At 45.7% G+C, this 14,834-nt stretch overlaps 7 protein-coding genes across 7 annotated transcripts; 5 read left to right on the top strand and 2 right to left on the bottom strand.

The window, feature by feature from the left end:
• Positions 1 to 71: 71 nt before the first annotated feature.
• On the top strand, positions 72 to 678 carry GLAREA_04754 (SNARE-like protein; the record flags this gene model as incomplete). The annotated part of the gene is made up of 3 exons (XM_008087131.1): positions 72 to 256; positions 318 to 379; positions 437 to 678. 3 exons carry the CDS (start codon positions 72 to 74, stop codon positions 676 to 678), a joined length of 489 nt encoding a protein of 162 aa, XP_008085322.1.
• Positions 679 to 1,751: 1,073 nt separating this feature from the next.
• GLAREA_04753 (Histone-fold containing protein) lies at positions 1,752 to 2,287 on the bottom strand (the record flags this gene model as incomplete). Its single annotated transcript, XM_008087130.1, has 3 exons — positions 1,752 to 1,807; positions 1,858 to 2,103; positions 2,278 to 2,287. 3 exons carry the CDS (start codon positions 2,285 to 2,287, stop codon positions 1,752 to 1,754), a joined length of 312 nt encoding a protein of 103 aa, XP_008085321.1.
• Positions 2,288 to 4,117: 1,830 nt separating this feature from the next.
• Positions 4,118 to 5,669, top strand: GLAREA_04752 (Mitochondrial carrier; the record flags this gene model as incomplete). Its single annotated transcript, XM_008087129.1, has 3 exons — positions 4,118 to 4,519; positions 4,567 to 5,030; positions 5,078 to 5,669. The coding sequence occupies 3 exons, from the start codon at positions 4,118 to 4,120 to the stop codon at positions 5,667 to 5,669; spliced, it is 1,458 nt and encodes a 485-aa protein (XP_008085320.1).
• Positions 5,670 to 6,989: 1,320 nt separating this feature from the next.
• On the top strand, positions 6,990 to 8,203 carry GLAREA_04751 (uncharacterized protein; the record flags this gene model as incomplete). The annotated part of the gene is made up of 2 exons (XM_008087128.1): positions 6,990 to 7,682; positions 7,733 to 8,203. 2 exons carry the CDS (start codon positions 6,990 to 6,992, stop codon positions 8,201 to 8,203), a joined length of 1,164 nt encoding a protein of 387 aa, XP_008085319.1.
• A 509-nt stretch (positions 8,204 to 8,712) lies between these two features.
• GLAREA_04750 (uncharacterized protein) lies at positions 8,713 to 10,276 on the bottom strand (the record flags this gene model as incomplete). Its single annotated transcript, XM_008087127.1, has 4 exons — positions 8,713 to 9,309; positions 9,360 to 9,647; positions 9,702 to 10,015; positions 10,105 to 10,276. 4 exons carry the CDS (start codon positions 10,274 to 10,276, stop codon positions 8,713 to 8,715), a joined length of 1,371 nt encoding a protein of 456 aa, XP_008085318.1.
• A 1,515-nt stretch (positions 10,277 to 11,791) lies between these two features.
• Positions 11,792 to 13,335, top strand: GLAREA_04749 (uncharacterized protein; the record flags this gene model as incomplete). The annotated part of the gene is made up of 4 exons (XM_008087126.1): positions 11,792 to 11,832; positions 12,131 to 12,164; positions 12,213 to 12,865; positions 12,933 to 13,335. The coding sequence occupies 4 exons, from the start codon at positions 11,792 to 11,794 to the stop codon at positions 13,333 to 13,335; spliced, it is 1,131 nt and encodes a 376-aa protein (XP_008085317.1).
• Positions 13,336 to 13,845: 510 nt separating this feature from the next.
• GLAREA_04748 (uncharacterized protein) lies at positions 13,846 to 14,764 on the top strand (the record flags this gene model as incomplete). The annotated part of the gene is made up of 2 exons (XM_008087125.1): positions 13,846 to 13,880; positions 13,942 to 14,764. The coding sequence occupies 2 exons, from the start codon at positions 13,846 to 13,848 to the stop codon at positions 14,762 to 14,764; spliced, it is 858 nt and encodes a 285-aa protein (XP_008085316.1).
• Between the last annotated feature and the right edge of the window lie 70 nt (positions 14,765 to 14,834).

The raw sequence follows: 14,834 nt of genomic DNA, 5'->3' as shown, positions 1-14,834 counted from the left end.
ATAAACGGAACTTCGAACAATTTACCTAGGACCTCAATCACCTTGGAAAGATTCTACGGTACTTATTCAAAATGTCATACTATTTCGCCATCATCGGAACCCTCGACAATCCGCTCTTCGAATACGAATTCGGCACCGCCAAACAGGGTGGTGATGGAATCGCCAGGTTCGCAGAGCAGGCGAGACATATGAACCAGTTCATCGTTCACAGCAGTCTGGATATTGTAGAGGAAGTTCAATGGGGTAGTGGGCAAATGTAATACACTTCCTCCATCCACTTTGGGTGCAAGAGGAAAGGACTAATCGCAAGCGCATAGGTATCTAAAATGTATAGACCGCTATTACAATAACTACGTATCCTGTTTCATGACAGGCGGCAGTACGGCCCTCTATCCTTTACCCTCTCTCTTTCTCCTTCTTTACTAACAACTCCAAGACGTGAAATTCCTCCTCCTCCACGCACCATCAACGCCTTCCACCAATACAACCCGCGCCTCAACATCCATCGCAGCAAACCCCACATCACCACAGACCGAAGAAGCCATAAAACAGTTCTTCGGGGAGGTCTACGAGAACTGGGTAAAGACGATCATGAATCCTTTCTATAATGTAAATGCCGAGGTGAAAAGCCCGATATTTAGGTCTAGAGTTGTGGCTGCGGGGAAGAAGTATTTGTGAAGCAAAGAATCAGACATTACCAGTATTTCCACGTTGGAGCATTTGGTAGTAATGGAGACGAAGCGGGCTTGGGCACGGTGATACGTAAGTCAGAATACTGACGAGGTATGATGTATTGTGCGCTCGAGGGTGTATGGAGAATCGGTATGATACCCACCAAGGATAGAAATGAGGGAGATAAGAGAGTAGAAGGAATCAGCACGCTCAACAGTTAGGCTAGGGTAGACAAGTTGTCGCCTGTTCGTATCAAATTTGTCGGAGGCATCGGAAAGGGGCCCTCAGAAATACCTGATGGCTGTACTTAAGATGGGAACGCTAAAGGCCTGAAAGGTGCTACCGAATACATTCGAGACCACAGGGAAGATTATGGCAGCTTTAAAACCGGAACTCCGGCTGGTTCAACTAACAGATTGGGATCGCGACCATCAGCAGCAATCAATCGCAGAGTGACTTGATGAAGCAATACGAGGAGTTAGGATGGATTCAAAATGCACATTGTAATTAAATCGAGCACAGTGGGAAGAATATTGATGGGGTATTGGGCCATTGGCCATTTCATTTGTTTGCACTACTATGTGCAGCGTGATATAATATCGCTGAGGAACCATTCCTCAAGACTCCATAGTCCATACCGGTGATCCCAACCAAAGACAACGCCGTAAAATTCAGAATTACATGAGGTGAATAACCGTGTCCACCATCGCGGCAACCTGCGCGAGAAATGCCAGACGCTTAAGAAATCCAGATAACCCCTCCCGTAAACAGGATGCTAGACCGTCTGCAGTAGACTATCAAAAGGTTGTATGATTCCAGAAATCAAGTGATGAGACCAGATTGAAAAATCGTTCGTATGTCGAGTAGTGATATCGAAGATGCAAGAAGAATGTTTGGCGAAACCCTCTCGTAAACAAGATGCTAGACCGTCCTCAACAGAAGATGTTGAGACTATCAAAAGTTTCATGTGCCAATCAAGATCCAGCATTGCCGAGAACCAATTGTCGAAGGATAGAGATGACCGAGGATTTGGGGTGGCGGACGGAGGTGATTGTGAAAATGTGCGAGAGAGGGTATGTTTAACCACCGAAACCGTAGAGGGTACGGCCCTGTCTCTTCAAAGCGTAGACGACGTCTGCAAATGTTAGTGATGGTTGACGTGAGACAGTGTTGGTGCAAGCTTACCCAAAGATGTGACAGTCTTTCGCTTGGCGTGCTCAGTGTAGGTGACGGCATCACGAATAACACCCTCGAGGAAGGTCTTGAGAACACCACGGGTCTCCTCGTAAATCATGGCTGAAATACGCTTGACACCTCCACGACGCGCGAGACGTCTGATAGCTGGCTTTGTGATACCCTGGATGTTGTCACGAAGAATCTTGCGGTGACGCTTGGCTCCTCCCTTTCCGAGACCCTTTCCACCTTTTCCGCCTGTTGAGAAGAGTGTTAGCAGTGTTCAGATGAGTGAAAGTGAAGTGAGTTGAGGTGCAGGCGCGATGTGGAGCAAGGCGCGTCAATGAAGCCATCACCAACTTCCGAAAAGTGGCGACAGCGACATAAACGCGTGCACAACAGCAGCGACGTGAAGAAGGAAGATATACTTACGTCCAGTCATATTGTTGATGTGTTGGAGAGATGTATGAGGTGTTTTGGTGATGAAATCGACGCGTTGTCGATGAAGATAGATAAACTGGTGATGTTTTGGCTTGGATAGTTTGGTTTGAAAGAGGGAAGGTTAGAAGGCGCGGGGCAAGGTCTTTAAGGGTGCTGGTGGTGATTCAATTACTAGCGTAATCACAGTTTGATGAGCCAATCAGAAATGGTTAAACGAGTTTGCAAAAGGAAGAGCGTTCGGGTAACTGTAATTTTAGTTCAATTTGCATTGGAAAGGCAGGGGTAAAAGCGATGTGATGTGATCTGTGATGGCGGCCTGAGGTGTCAAGTCGCGCTACCTCTTACACTCACAACATCGCGTCCACGTAGTTTCGACCTTCAAAAAATTTGGATCCGTTCCGAGTGGTCAAATTTTCCAATTTCGAGAGCAAGATTATCGAATCTAGCACTACAGATTACTCAAGATGTCAAGTCTTTCAGTTTGCACTCGATTTATCTCTGAAATCGAGCTTCGTCCGCAATAGCCATCTGGACCATCTATGATATCGACAGAAAGATTTGGACCAGACTTCGGAAGGCTAGGAGAGTCTAACCAAAAACAGTTTTCACGGTCTAGCATCATCAACGACGAACTACGAGCAAAATATCCTTAGCTCTCCTCCAGCATTCACTTATTGGACCACCTTGGAAGCCTCAGGGACCGTGATTACGATCCTGATCCAAGTACCTACGAAACCCAGAAGTCTAATCCTGTCTCGGAAGATCCACGGATGCTTATAGACTGGTTCTTACGAAAGCTGCTTACGTTGGTCTTCTCATAACCTAATGGTATATCAGGCGTATATACATCCAGATTTCACGAATCCAATCCTGTCTGAGAATTATTCGGTCTGGTCAAAACTTCCTAAATATGGATCCGCATTCTTTCCCCCATCGCAGGTTTAGCGGCGTGTTTAAGTTTCTTCAACGGTAGTTCCATACCTATCAGCGACTAACCGTTAGCCAAAAGATACTGTCGAATTTAGGTAGTTCTTCTGCTGATGTCATAATTGCAAAGTCTGTGAGCAAACGTTATGGGGGTCTCAACTGTGCACCCCGGGTTAAGATTAGCATTTCTTCTGGGCCGAGAATGATCACAGAGAAAATCCACGCCTGCGGTGTTCTTGAAATCCCTCACTGCTTGTCAATCCTGCAGTAACCAGCTTGGTTCAGACTGGCGTTGCTCCACTCTAGATGGCCTCTAAGCTATCATAATCCTCCAGAGCGAAAGAAGCATTTTACTGAGTATTAAAAACGTCTGGAAATTAGCAATGATGCAACTTCAATATTATTATCTTTGCAGTCAACAAGTATAGATAAATTGTATCAGGGTCAGGTTTTGGATAATATCAAGTTAACACCTCATCTCGTAATCCAACTAACAACGGAAGATTGAATAAACTGACTATCTCTTTACGCATCTATGAATTGACAAATTACTTGCCTTTCACATGAACTTCCTGATTTTCCATCATCCCTAAGTCATCTGTCGTAATGTCATAACAAGGATCGTGGCTCTTTATTCAAGACCGTATTGATGAATTTTTTTTATAAAGACAAATCTGATATTAAAAACGCAACAAAGACGAAGTAAGAGCGCTGGTTCTTATCACATGTAATCCTTGTTCAATGGCGTTGATTCTGTAAAGAACTTGATTGGCTGTTGAACTAATGCATAACCTCAGATCCCTGTCCCGCATTCAAACTGGTATTACTGACGAAATCTTGGCCATCAAACAATAGCTTTTGGCCTCAACCTCTACGATTATCTCCAAATGTAATATCGCACAGCATGTCAACATATCGAGACACCCCGAATCCTTTAAGACCGTATTATCGGCCACCTTCAATCGGTATACCACAAGATGCGCCTGGAACCACCAGCTCGGGAACTCATGGATTGGGGCCCAAAAATGGCAGCGCAGCAGCATACGCGTCTTCCGCTGCTCGCGATATGTTTGACTATAGCGATTACCTTTCAGAGTCGTCTCCATCATCAGTAGAAGCTGTCCGGAAAGTCCTGGATGACTGGATGTACAAATATTTTAGCATTCTGCTCTCACAACCATTCGATGTAGCAAAAACCATTCTACAAGTAAGAAGTCAAGGTGCGATAGAGGCTGGTGGACCTACCGCCCCGGGTCGGCATATAAGGTCGAATCATGCAGGTTATGGAGCTTCTATATATGAAGATGTACGTTGATTATCATATGTTGTAGTAATCGCTAATCCTGTGGTCAGTACCCCTCAGACGACTCAGACCATGATGAATCTGCCTACTTCACATCCGCCGCACCATCAGCAACTTCCTACTCTCCTACACGCGAGCGAAGAAGGCGCGCCAGCTCGAGGGATAGCTCCATCCCACCACCAAAGTCACCATCCACCTCCGGCCACCAACTCGTATTGAAGAGGGGGGACGCTATTCTAGAAGTGATAGGTCAGGAATGGACGAAGGAGGGTGCTTGGGGAGTCTGGAAAGCCACCAATGCTACATTTATGTACGGTCTGTTGTTGCAGACTTTGGAGCAATGGTCAAAGGGCCTGATCTCCGGGATCTTCAACATCCCAGAGGCGAGCGCTGCTTTGGGAATTTCCTCTGAACTTACTGATATACAATACCCATGGGCCTCTCTGGGAGTGGCCATCGCGGCTGCTGTGAGCGCTGGCCTGATACTTGCGCCTCTCGATCTCGTTCGCACAAAGTCAGTCTTCCTTCCAACGTCCCAAAGCACGTTAATTGACTATTTAGATTGATCCTCTCTCCCACATCTGAGCCCAAACGATCACTTGTTCATAACACTCGCAATTTACCTTCTTATTTATGTCCACCAAGTTTAACGATACCCACGATTTTATATAGTCTTGTCACACCAACGATCAACCATTCCACTCCTTTACTCCTACGGTCTCAATTCGGAGTGGACCCAGTCACGTCTCCAAATGTTCACAGCGTTGCGATTTTTCTTTCCCGCACTGCAGAACTTTTCATCAAGTTGCCGCTGGAAACCGTATTACGCAGAGGACAAGCCTCAATCTTGGCATCCGAAATGTACTCAGCAGACGATGTCAGTGAAAGCAAGATGGTTGTTGAGCCAGGGCCGTATAAAGGTGTATTCGGAACGATGTGGTCCATTGTATATGAAGAAGGCGACTCTACGAGTCTAGATATTCTCCCTGCGACAGGGACTGCCAAGGTCGCGCGAAAGTCAAAGAAAGCACAACGTAAAGGGCAAGGTATTGGGGGTCTTTGGAGAGGCTGGAGAGTAGGGATGTGGGGTCTGGCTGGCATGTGGTCTGCCAGAGCTATGGGAGGTTCGGCTGCAAACGCCCGAGAATTTTAAGCATGCAACAGAAGGAAGGAGTTGATTCTAAATTTAGCGTTGGGCGTTGTTATATACGATCAATGGGATCTTGGGCAAGCGGGCGTCCGAGGAATCTGGCATGATTTCCACTCTACTCTGATTCGTGTATGACTTGTATTTTGTTAGATTACAAGAATGTAAATCAAAGATTTGCAGATCCAAGCGGTTTGGAGTTCCAAGTTTGAGCAAGTATGATTTAGGTTAGTATGGTTAATTGCCACTGACTCCGACCAAAAACTGACGGGATACAAGCACGTAGTAAGCCTCTTCTCACAAACTGTCGATGCCTGAAATTATTGTAAATTTCAAGTAGTACAGTGCAAGCATTCGCCATTCTTTTTGTGCTTGTTGATACCCGCGCGATGGCACGAAACTGTTCGATTTTTAGGCCATATCCGGAGCATCTGCGATCATTTTCCTCTATATGTTTTTCATAGGGTTGTCGTAGCGGCAGAATCGATTGGAGAAGTGGAGGAGAATTAGATGGCATGGGCTCTGCTAATGACACTCAAAGAGATATCAATCTTCTCCGTCTACAAGTATGATCTAGAACGCAACTAGAGATCAATCAATTCCAGGCAAAAACACAAATACGTCTGGAGGAGCCAGTCAGATTGGGTCTCGCTAAATAACCTCGCTCCGCGGATTCCGCGGGTTCAATCACTCTTCGTACAAGATTCCATATACGCAACGCAGAATCTCGACGAATCGATGCAGAATCTATACGGTTCAGCAGGTCTTTACAGGTCCTGCCAGCCAAAGTTCCAGCTGGTAATATTTCGGAGGTAATGATAGGTCCGAGTCTCCGGCTTTTCCTTGTCCTCTCTGGCCTATGCGCGAGTGCCTTGAACTGATTTCCACAGGTGTACAAGTGCAACCAATGCGTACTTGCTGAGGCTCAATCTCCAAACTTTCTTTTACGTCCATAGCATTTGTCTTGATTGGAATCTCGTGTTTGTACATATTTCTGGGTCATATTTGTATACTAGCGCGATTGAATATCAATATGCCGTCGTCCGAACCATTTCCTATCATACCAACGAACACCGCACCATCGATTAGAGAAAGACCGAATGGCGAGAACCCACGGATTTGGAGACGATCTTCTGGCTTCGGAGGAGAGATTAGGGTGGAAGCTGGTGCGCCAGCTCTCATTACTTCGGATTTGAGACTGCCTTCAGCTCGGATCATGGAGGTTAGTTTGGTCTGTTCCACCTTGAAATTGAGCAATTTAACGAACGGAATGTATAGGCGCAGAGGGAACGAGATAGAAACCTACTCTTCTCGGCCACAAGAAAGATGTTGTCTCTTTTCCGGCAGTGGAAGTGGTATTCATTGAAGCATACTTGGTTTGGTCCACTGACCTTCATCACCATATTTCTCTCCTTGTTTGCCCTTAATCCAACAAGCTCGAATCCAATCCACCACTTTATCTTCCTCTCCTACCAGATACCGAACGAAGATGGAGATCGCCATTTATCAGAGGCTCGACCTCAATATGGGAAGGGTCTTTGGGATATTGCCTTCGTCACATTCTACACCATCGTACTCTCCTTCACCCGCGAATTCATCATGCAAGAATTTTTGCAACCACTAGCAAGACGAACTCAATTAAAAAGCAGAGCAAAGCAATTTCGCTTTATGGAGCAAGCTTACACGGCAATATATTTCGCTGTCCTCGGGCCATTCGGATTATACGTGATGAAGCGTACACCTGTTTGGTACTTTAATGTAGCCGGGATGTACGAGGACTACCCACACAGAACCCACGATGCTGCATTCAAGTTCTACTATCTGTTCCAGGCCGCATACTGGGCGCAGCAAGCCATCGTCATGATGATAGGGATGGAAAAGCCAAGAAAGGACTTCAAAGAATTGATTGCACATCATGTTATCACATTAACTTTGATCGCACTCAGTTACAGATTCCACTTCACCTACATGGGACTAGCCATCTACATTACCCACGATATCAGTGATTTCTTCCTCGCCGTAAGCCCATCCGCCGATCTCCCAAACACAGCACTAACAATCAAACCCAGACATCCAAACTCCTAAATTACATAAACCATCCCCTCGTCGGCCCCTACTTCATCTTCTTCATGTGCACCTGGCTCTACCTCCGTCACTACCTCAACATCCTAATCCTCATCTCCGAATTCTACGAATTCAAAACAGTCGGGCCGTATATGCTAGACTGGGAGAACGAACAATTCAAGTGTCTTATCTCGCATGTTATCTCGACGTTTTTGTTGGGAGGTTTGCAGATGTTGAACTTGGTGTGGTTGGGCTGGGTACTGAGGACGGCATGGCGATATGTGTGGTTGGATGTTAAGGAGGATGATAGGAGTGATGATGATGAGAAGGAGTGGAGGGAGGAGATGAGGGAGGAGGTTGAAAGGAGGGCTAGGGAGGAGGACTTGTTGAGGGCCGAGCAGGAAATGAGGACGAGAGCCGCGGAGAAAAAGGTCGTTTTGGGCAGTGCGAAGGTGGGGAAGAAGAGATCAAAGTAGGCGCAAATTTTCCAGGTATACGTGTTGTACTGACTTGTTTTAAGGATGACCCGACGAAAATTGGTGGCGGATGCCAATCAACACTTATATCTCACGCTTCCGAATAAATAGGTGAAGTGTTGGATATAACTCGCGAATACTGATGGAGATGAAATAATTGGGCATGGATTTGAAAGACGGGAGGTGTTTGAAACAGTTTATAATCATAATAGTAATCATAATCATCACCATACATAAGTTGTATTATCTTCCCGCTGGAATTCATGATGAATGTGATATTGAATCTTGCTCAAAAATTTCTCGTCATACCCAAAACGCCTTTCCCCTTCCACCTCATTGTAATAGGAAAATGTAGACTTTTCCAATGGTTTTCATGACTTGCGAAACCCAATTGCGCAACGATTTTTCAAAAAAGCTCCTAGACCACAGCCCGAAAGATGCCCGGGTATCCCACTTCAAATCGCAAGGACTTATGCACATCGGAACCACGTACCCATGACCAAGAGACCCTACTCCAAACCATCAATCTGCTTCTCACACCCCACCCGATTCAGCAACTCCTTCCTTGTACTCGAAAACGTCACTCCACTCGCGCTCGCCCCCCTCTTGCCCCCAGACCTCCTCTCCCACCCCAAGAGATTAATCTCCTCAACGCCCACCTCCTCCTCCAGCGGCGGCAGTTCTTCATACTCAATCTCTTCCTCGCACTCATCATCACTCCTGATATCCTCCGCGCTCCCGCCTCTAAGCACGCGAATCACCACCCGCACGATGGCCACGAACCAGATCGCCGTGATAACCTGCAGGACGAGGAGGGTGCCGAGGAAAGCGTTCTTGATGTTGTCGTTCCAGCATACGATGCCTTCTGGATTTAGGAAGGGCTGGAAGACGTGAGACCAGTCGTCCGGGACGGCGTAAGGGCCTGAGAGGTTGTTCATGTTGCCGATGTAGCAGCCGGATGTGATGACGCGGGGGATGTCGGCGTAGATGCTCCAGCAGATGGTAAGGAAGATGACGTGACGGGCGACGAAGAAGGAGACGGTGAAGATGCCGAAAAGTATGTCGCAGATTGTTGTGAAGCCGAGGTATTTGAGACATTTGGCAAGCTGGAGCGTGTTAATATGTGAGGTGTGAGTGACGGCTGGTTGGGACTTACGGGGAAGGATAGGTCTACTACGTCCATGAGCCATAAGATGAGGCTTCCAACGCGGCTTTGGTGGTAGGCGTAGGAGGCTGATATGAGGGTTACAGTGACGAAATGGTGAGTTAACATTTGCCAGTGGTCTTTTCTACGATCCTCGATGTGGACCACGAGGATTTGTTGGATCCAGAAGGACCATTGGACCATCACGTAGGCTTTCAGAAGACCGTCTAATTCTCGGTCTGGCCAGTTTGTCCACAACCCATCCATTTTGAAGAAATACGGTGAGTTGTAATATATGTACTAGAGCATGTCAGCATTAATATCCTTCGATTATGGCATGGAAAATGTACTCACCAAGCCAATCGGCCACACTGTATTAGCATAAATCCACAGCCATGCCTGTTCAGCGAATCTCGTAGCTAACTTCTTCTTAGGAATCCCCCATAGATTGGCCAGTGGGACGAGGACATATTCCATACACGCAGCGCGCAGGCCGGTGATCAGAACGACGCAAAATGAGATGAAGCAGAGGTCGTCTGAGCTAGAAACATACTTCCCGGTTGTGGCGTTGTATTCTGATAACTTGAAGAATTTGGAAGTGTGTATTCTTGATTTGGGTATAAAAATATGTGAGAGGAATAATAAGGCGATGAGATTAAAGGATAAGCCTGTTGTTTCGTTAGTGATCTATATCCCAGGTTGTACTTGAAACGGGCTTCTCATATGAGACCAACGCCGACGAGATTTCTCCACATACCAATTTGATTCTCGAAAAACCAGTCACCTAGTGTCTTAAAAACACCATCCTCATTCTTCTTCAGCTTCCTCACAAGAATCTTTTCATTGGCTGTCAAGCCGTTAGAACCCCGTGACTGCGGTGAAAGCCGTAAAGAAGGTGTGGCGGGGGTATTTGAATCATTATTATCCATTGAGTTGATCATTGGATATTCCGCCTATTTCATTCCACACAATTTGGGCCTCCTTCGCTGAAGAAAATCAAGGGTGCCACTCAAATGACCCCTTTTTTTCGACGAACTAGCTCTTTGAACCCGCAAAAGATGGCGACAACCCCGCGAGAGAACGGGTTTAGAACAGCTAGCGAGATTAATTGCCAGGTGAAATTGAGGAGGTATCGAAAAGAGACACAACCGCTAGTTGCGGTGTAGGATATACGTCGTTTAGCGATGTGTTGAGACCAGACACACAGACTGTAGTGGAGGATTTAATAGAAAGCGGCGACCCCTGACCGCGTAAAATGACAGGGGGGGAGCAGACGAATTGTGGGCTGCAAAGCGTGACCATGCATTTGGGATGTTACCTTTTCTGTTCTTACTTGCAGCACCGCCAAAATTATGAATATTGACCATTGTGGTACAATCGTCTTATTTTTTGTTTTTACAATAAGGGTTTATGGGGGGTCTTGGTTCGTGGATTTTCCCTGTCAGACGATATACCCGACTCGTAGACTACATTCACGGGAATTTAGTGAGAATCTAGGACTAAAACCTCATATGAAATTGGAAAATTTCGTCTTCATATTGTTAAATCATATCAAATGAGCTGTGAAAGTATCAAGATGGGTCAAATGTATCTTTCAATTGCATATTGTGGCTGCATCACGAATCCTGCCAAAAAGGCGGTGAACGACAAACGACGACAATCCGTTCGTTCACCTTCTCGTAGAAGCTGTAGTCATCCTACTCTTATTATTACCAAGCGGCACCCTCTTTACTTGTTCCAAAGGAGCGTTTGAGATCGTATCAACACTAGTGACGTGAGCACTCGTTTATATTTACAACAAATGCCAGGACCGTCAACCATCTACCGGTTACGAAAAACGACGAAGGCAGATACCATGATTTGTGGAAGACCTAGGCAGTAGCGGAGATGACTTGATTGCCAAATTACTTGCTCATAGAACATCAGACATGCCTTTTACAAAGGTCCAAGGGGTGTCACTATGAGGGAATTCCACCCTCGGACCAAGAGATTCGTTCTTGTCAGTCATGGCTATTTTCGTCGGTGACCATTAGAGATCATAAGGCTCTGGCATTCCTTATAATAATATAGTAAAAGAATAGAAAAAGCTCGACATACCTGTTGTAAGCTCTTAATTTCCTTCAGATTTTGACAAAACGGCTCTTACCATCGGCATCTTCAGACAACTTTATGCGGTGACAGAGACTGTAACAAAACCAAACGGAGTCAAGTACATACCTTCCAAATGGACTTTCGATCGACCGTAACGTCCATTCATTCTCAATTCATATTTACTCCTCAGGAAGTTCTACCTTCTGTTCTGATCTTGCTGCGATGGATTTGGGTAAGCACCACTGTGGTTGAGCAATAATAAGTTCAAAATGAGTGGGACGATGTAGAAGCAGACAAGCTGAAGAACCTCAATCGATGGAGGAAATATCCTGGCAACATAGAATTCTTACAATATGACGTTCAGAGCATGGTTTGTATGGTTAGTAATGGCTTGGTATGTAAATTGCATCTTTCTCTTATTCCTTTGTTTCACAAAAAAGGAGCCTAGTCGGCGAATGAGTTTGACAATAGAGACAATAGAGAATGAACAGAGATCACGTGTGTAGTGACTGAATTGGGAATCATTCAAAAATTTGTTTTGGTGAATATTTTGCGAACAACCCTGCTCCGTCATTCAAAGGTGAATTGCAAAACCTTAGTTGCCTCTGTCCACGTCTGGCCTTTTCTGTTTCCATTCTATAATTTTCTTTGGCATGAAAGCAGCTCCGAATAGCTTCGATATACTGAATAAGTGTTGCGACTTTGTGCTTCGCTGAGGTTAAAATGGTAAGATCCAACCTCCCTACATGTATTCTCTTGCTAATCTCTCGACAGCGTCGAAAGATACGGATCCTCCCGTTCCAAGCACCTCCAAAACCAAAACTCAAGGGACCTCGCAAAAAGCCTAGAACAGGTGAAGAAGAAATCAAGATCGACCCCATCAGAGAACAAGCAAGGATTGAGAAGAAAAAGTTGAAAGCTGGACGGCGGCCGAAGCAATACAAACACAGTCTCTCTGAAGGATATACCGGTGTCGATCTCGACCATTTCCATTTATATAACAAATTACCCATCGAGTTGCGGACGATGATTTTGAAGCACGCAGCAGTTCCCCGAAAGATCTGCTTGCATTTCCGATGGATGAGGCAGGACGGTAAGCCTAAAGGACAGAAATTTGCTCTCAAGTGGCAGACCGATGTACCTGCGATGCTTGCCGTCGACCGAGAGACGAGAACGCTTGCAAAACTTTTCTACAAACCGCTCCTTCATATTTCACTTGGAGGTCTCGTTGTGTATTTCAATTACGAGACGGATATTCTCTATTTTGGAAGAAAGCTGTTGAAAGACGTTAGACTGTTGAAACAATGGTTCAGCAACAGCTTCAACCTTTCTAGTTCCAACACTCCGGAGCGAATGGCTGAGGTGAAGCTCATGTGTAAAAATGTACGACACATCGCGATCAACAACTTACAGTGGTTGCCAGATCTGTAAGTTCTGCTCGAGATACAGACCGCCTCTCCAAAATACTCTGACTAACTTTGAGATCTGAAATAGGGCGTTAATACTCGGCGAATTCCAGCACCTGCAGACTATCACATGTTACCACAAGGAAGAATACGAAATCGAAGACAACGTCAGAGTAGGGGACACGAAATTTCTTGAGTTTTGGAAGCAGAAGGCCATCGATAGAAAACAGACGGACTACAAGACACCTGTTTTCAACTTTAGCAAAACCTTTTGGCAAGAGTATACTGATGTCTCCCCCAAAGCTATAAGAAGGCGACAGCGAAGGAAGGAGAAGATAGAACATCGAAGGGACCTCCTCTTCCGTATGGCTTGTAAGGCTGGTGACTCCGGTCCAAATCGTCGTAAGCGGACGGTGGTGGAAGTCAAACCATACAATTGGTGGGTAAAGGATGAAGAAACGGATAAAAGTGCTACGGCTTCTGAGAAATAATGATGTGTCTTTGGCAAGGTGTTGCTATCATGTGGCACCCTTTTGCCCTTGGAAATAACTTTAGTTTTAGTTTTAGTTTCAAAATAGAGTGCTGTGGACCTAGTACTCCCTGCAATGATTCCAAAAATACTAACAATTCCACACAAACAATTCAGCGTTTCTCCTTCCAGGTTTGTCCTCTGACTCTTCTCCGTTATCGTGGGGTACACGTGATCCAACTTGCTACCTATGACTCGACGGGCCTCATTTTCAGCAGCAAAATAAACAACAATACCCGTACAAATAAGGATTTCTGTCTAGGATTACTACAGAATAACATATGGTTGGTTTTCATACATCAATTCATAACATGCACAAACCGGCACGGTCACGTCAACTCAGCCACGCAACGAATTGTACCAGTTATGTTCTTTCTTGAATCGGTCGCGCTGATTGTTCTTTCCTGGTCGCTGCTACACACAGAACACGACCACTCTCGACGCTGCCTTCCTCATTTCACGCCTAGCCACTATGAGTAACGAGGGGAAGTCTCATTTGGAGAGTACGTGCCTGAGCATTCAGAATACTTGAATGCATGCCATCGAGATTGCTAACTGAACCTTCAAGCGTCCTTAATTCCCGTTTGTTTACCTTCGAAGTCGGCGAGAACCTGGATGGAAAAGCAACGGAAATAAGAGTTCGTCAAGAAGCTATCGCCCAACTTTCCCGTCCACTCTGTTTGATGATGACAGGTCATCATTCGGAATCTCAAGCTGGTCGGACAGTTTGGAAAGACGTCAGTAAAGAGACTTTTGAACAGTTTGCTCAATTTGCTTACACAGGCGATTACTTCATCACCGCACCAGTGCTAAGAGAATTCGATCCAGAAGAATGGAAAGAGTTTGATGGGTCACTTGATGAATCACAAGAAGAAAAGGAGTACGAAGAGGAAGGCAAGGGTCTGCCTCCCGGGAAAAAGAGAAAGAGAAGCGAAAAGGGAGCCACAGGAAAGTTGATAACGCTCTCTGATTTGACATTCGCTCGACCGGAACGACAGAGATACTGGAAAGTCAATCGACCAGCTACTTATTACGATTCAAAATACGACTACACCCAGGTGCTGCTCTGTCATGCTTCGTTATACATACTTGGAGACCTTTGGCTTGTAGAGCCTCTCAAGAAGCTAGCGCTGCACAAACTCCAGAAAACACTCAATCATTTCCATATCGATAAATACAAAATCAGAGATGTTATACACCTCTTACGGGTTGTTTATGGCGAAGAAGGCAGAACGGGACCCGAAGGGTTTGAAGGAGGGCTGGCGCAGCTGGTTTGTGCGTATCTGGCCATGCATGGAGAGTTTCTGAGGGACAACGAAAATTTCATAGAATTCATGGGAGAGGGCGGACAGTTTGTCAAGGATGTTTGGAGGTTGGGAATTGGGAAGTAGTGGTGTGGAGGGCTTCGTGCTTGTTATCACTAGTGTGGATCTCGGAAAATCTGCAGTAGCAGCACCTTTG

This window comes from Glarea lozoyensis (assembly GCF_000409485.1).
Source record: "Glarea lozoyensis ATCC 20868 chromosome Unknown GLAREA5, whole genome shotgun sequence".
NCBI classification, from domain to species: Eukaryota; Fungi; Ascomycota; class Leotiomycetes; order Helotiales; family Helotiaceae; genus Glarea; species Glarea lozoyensis.
The sequence above is the reverse complement of the archived record's forward strand: the minus strand, read 5'-3'. Positions and strand labels throughout refer to the sequence as shown.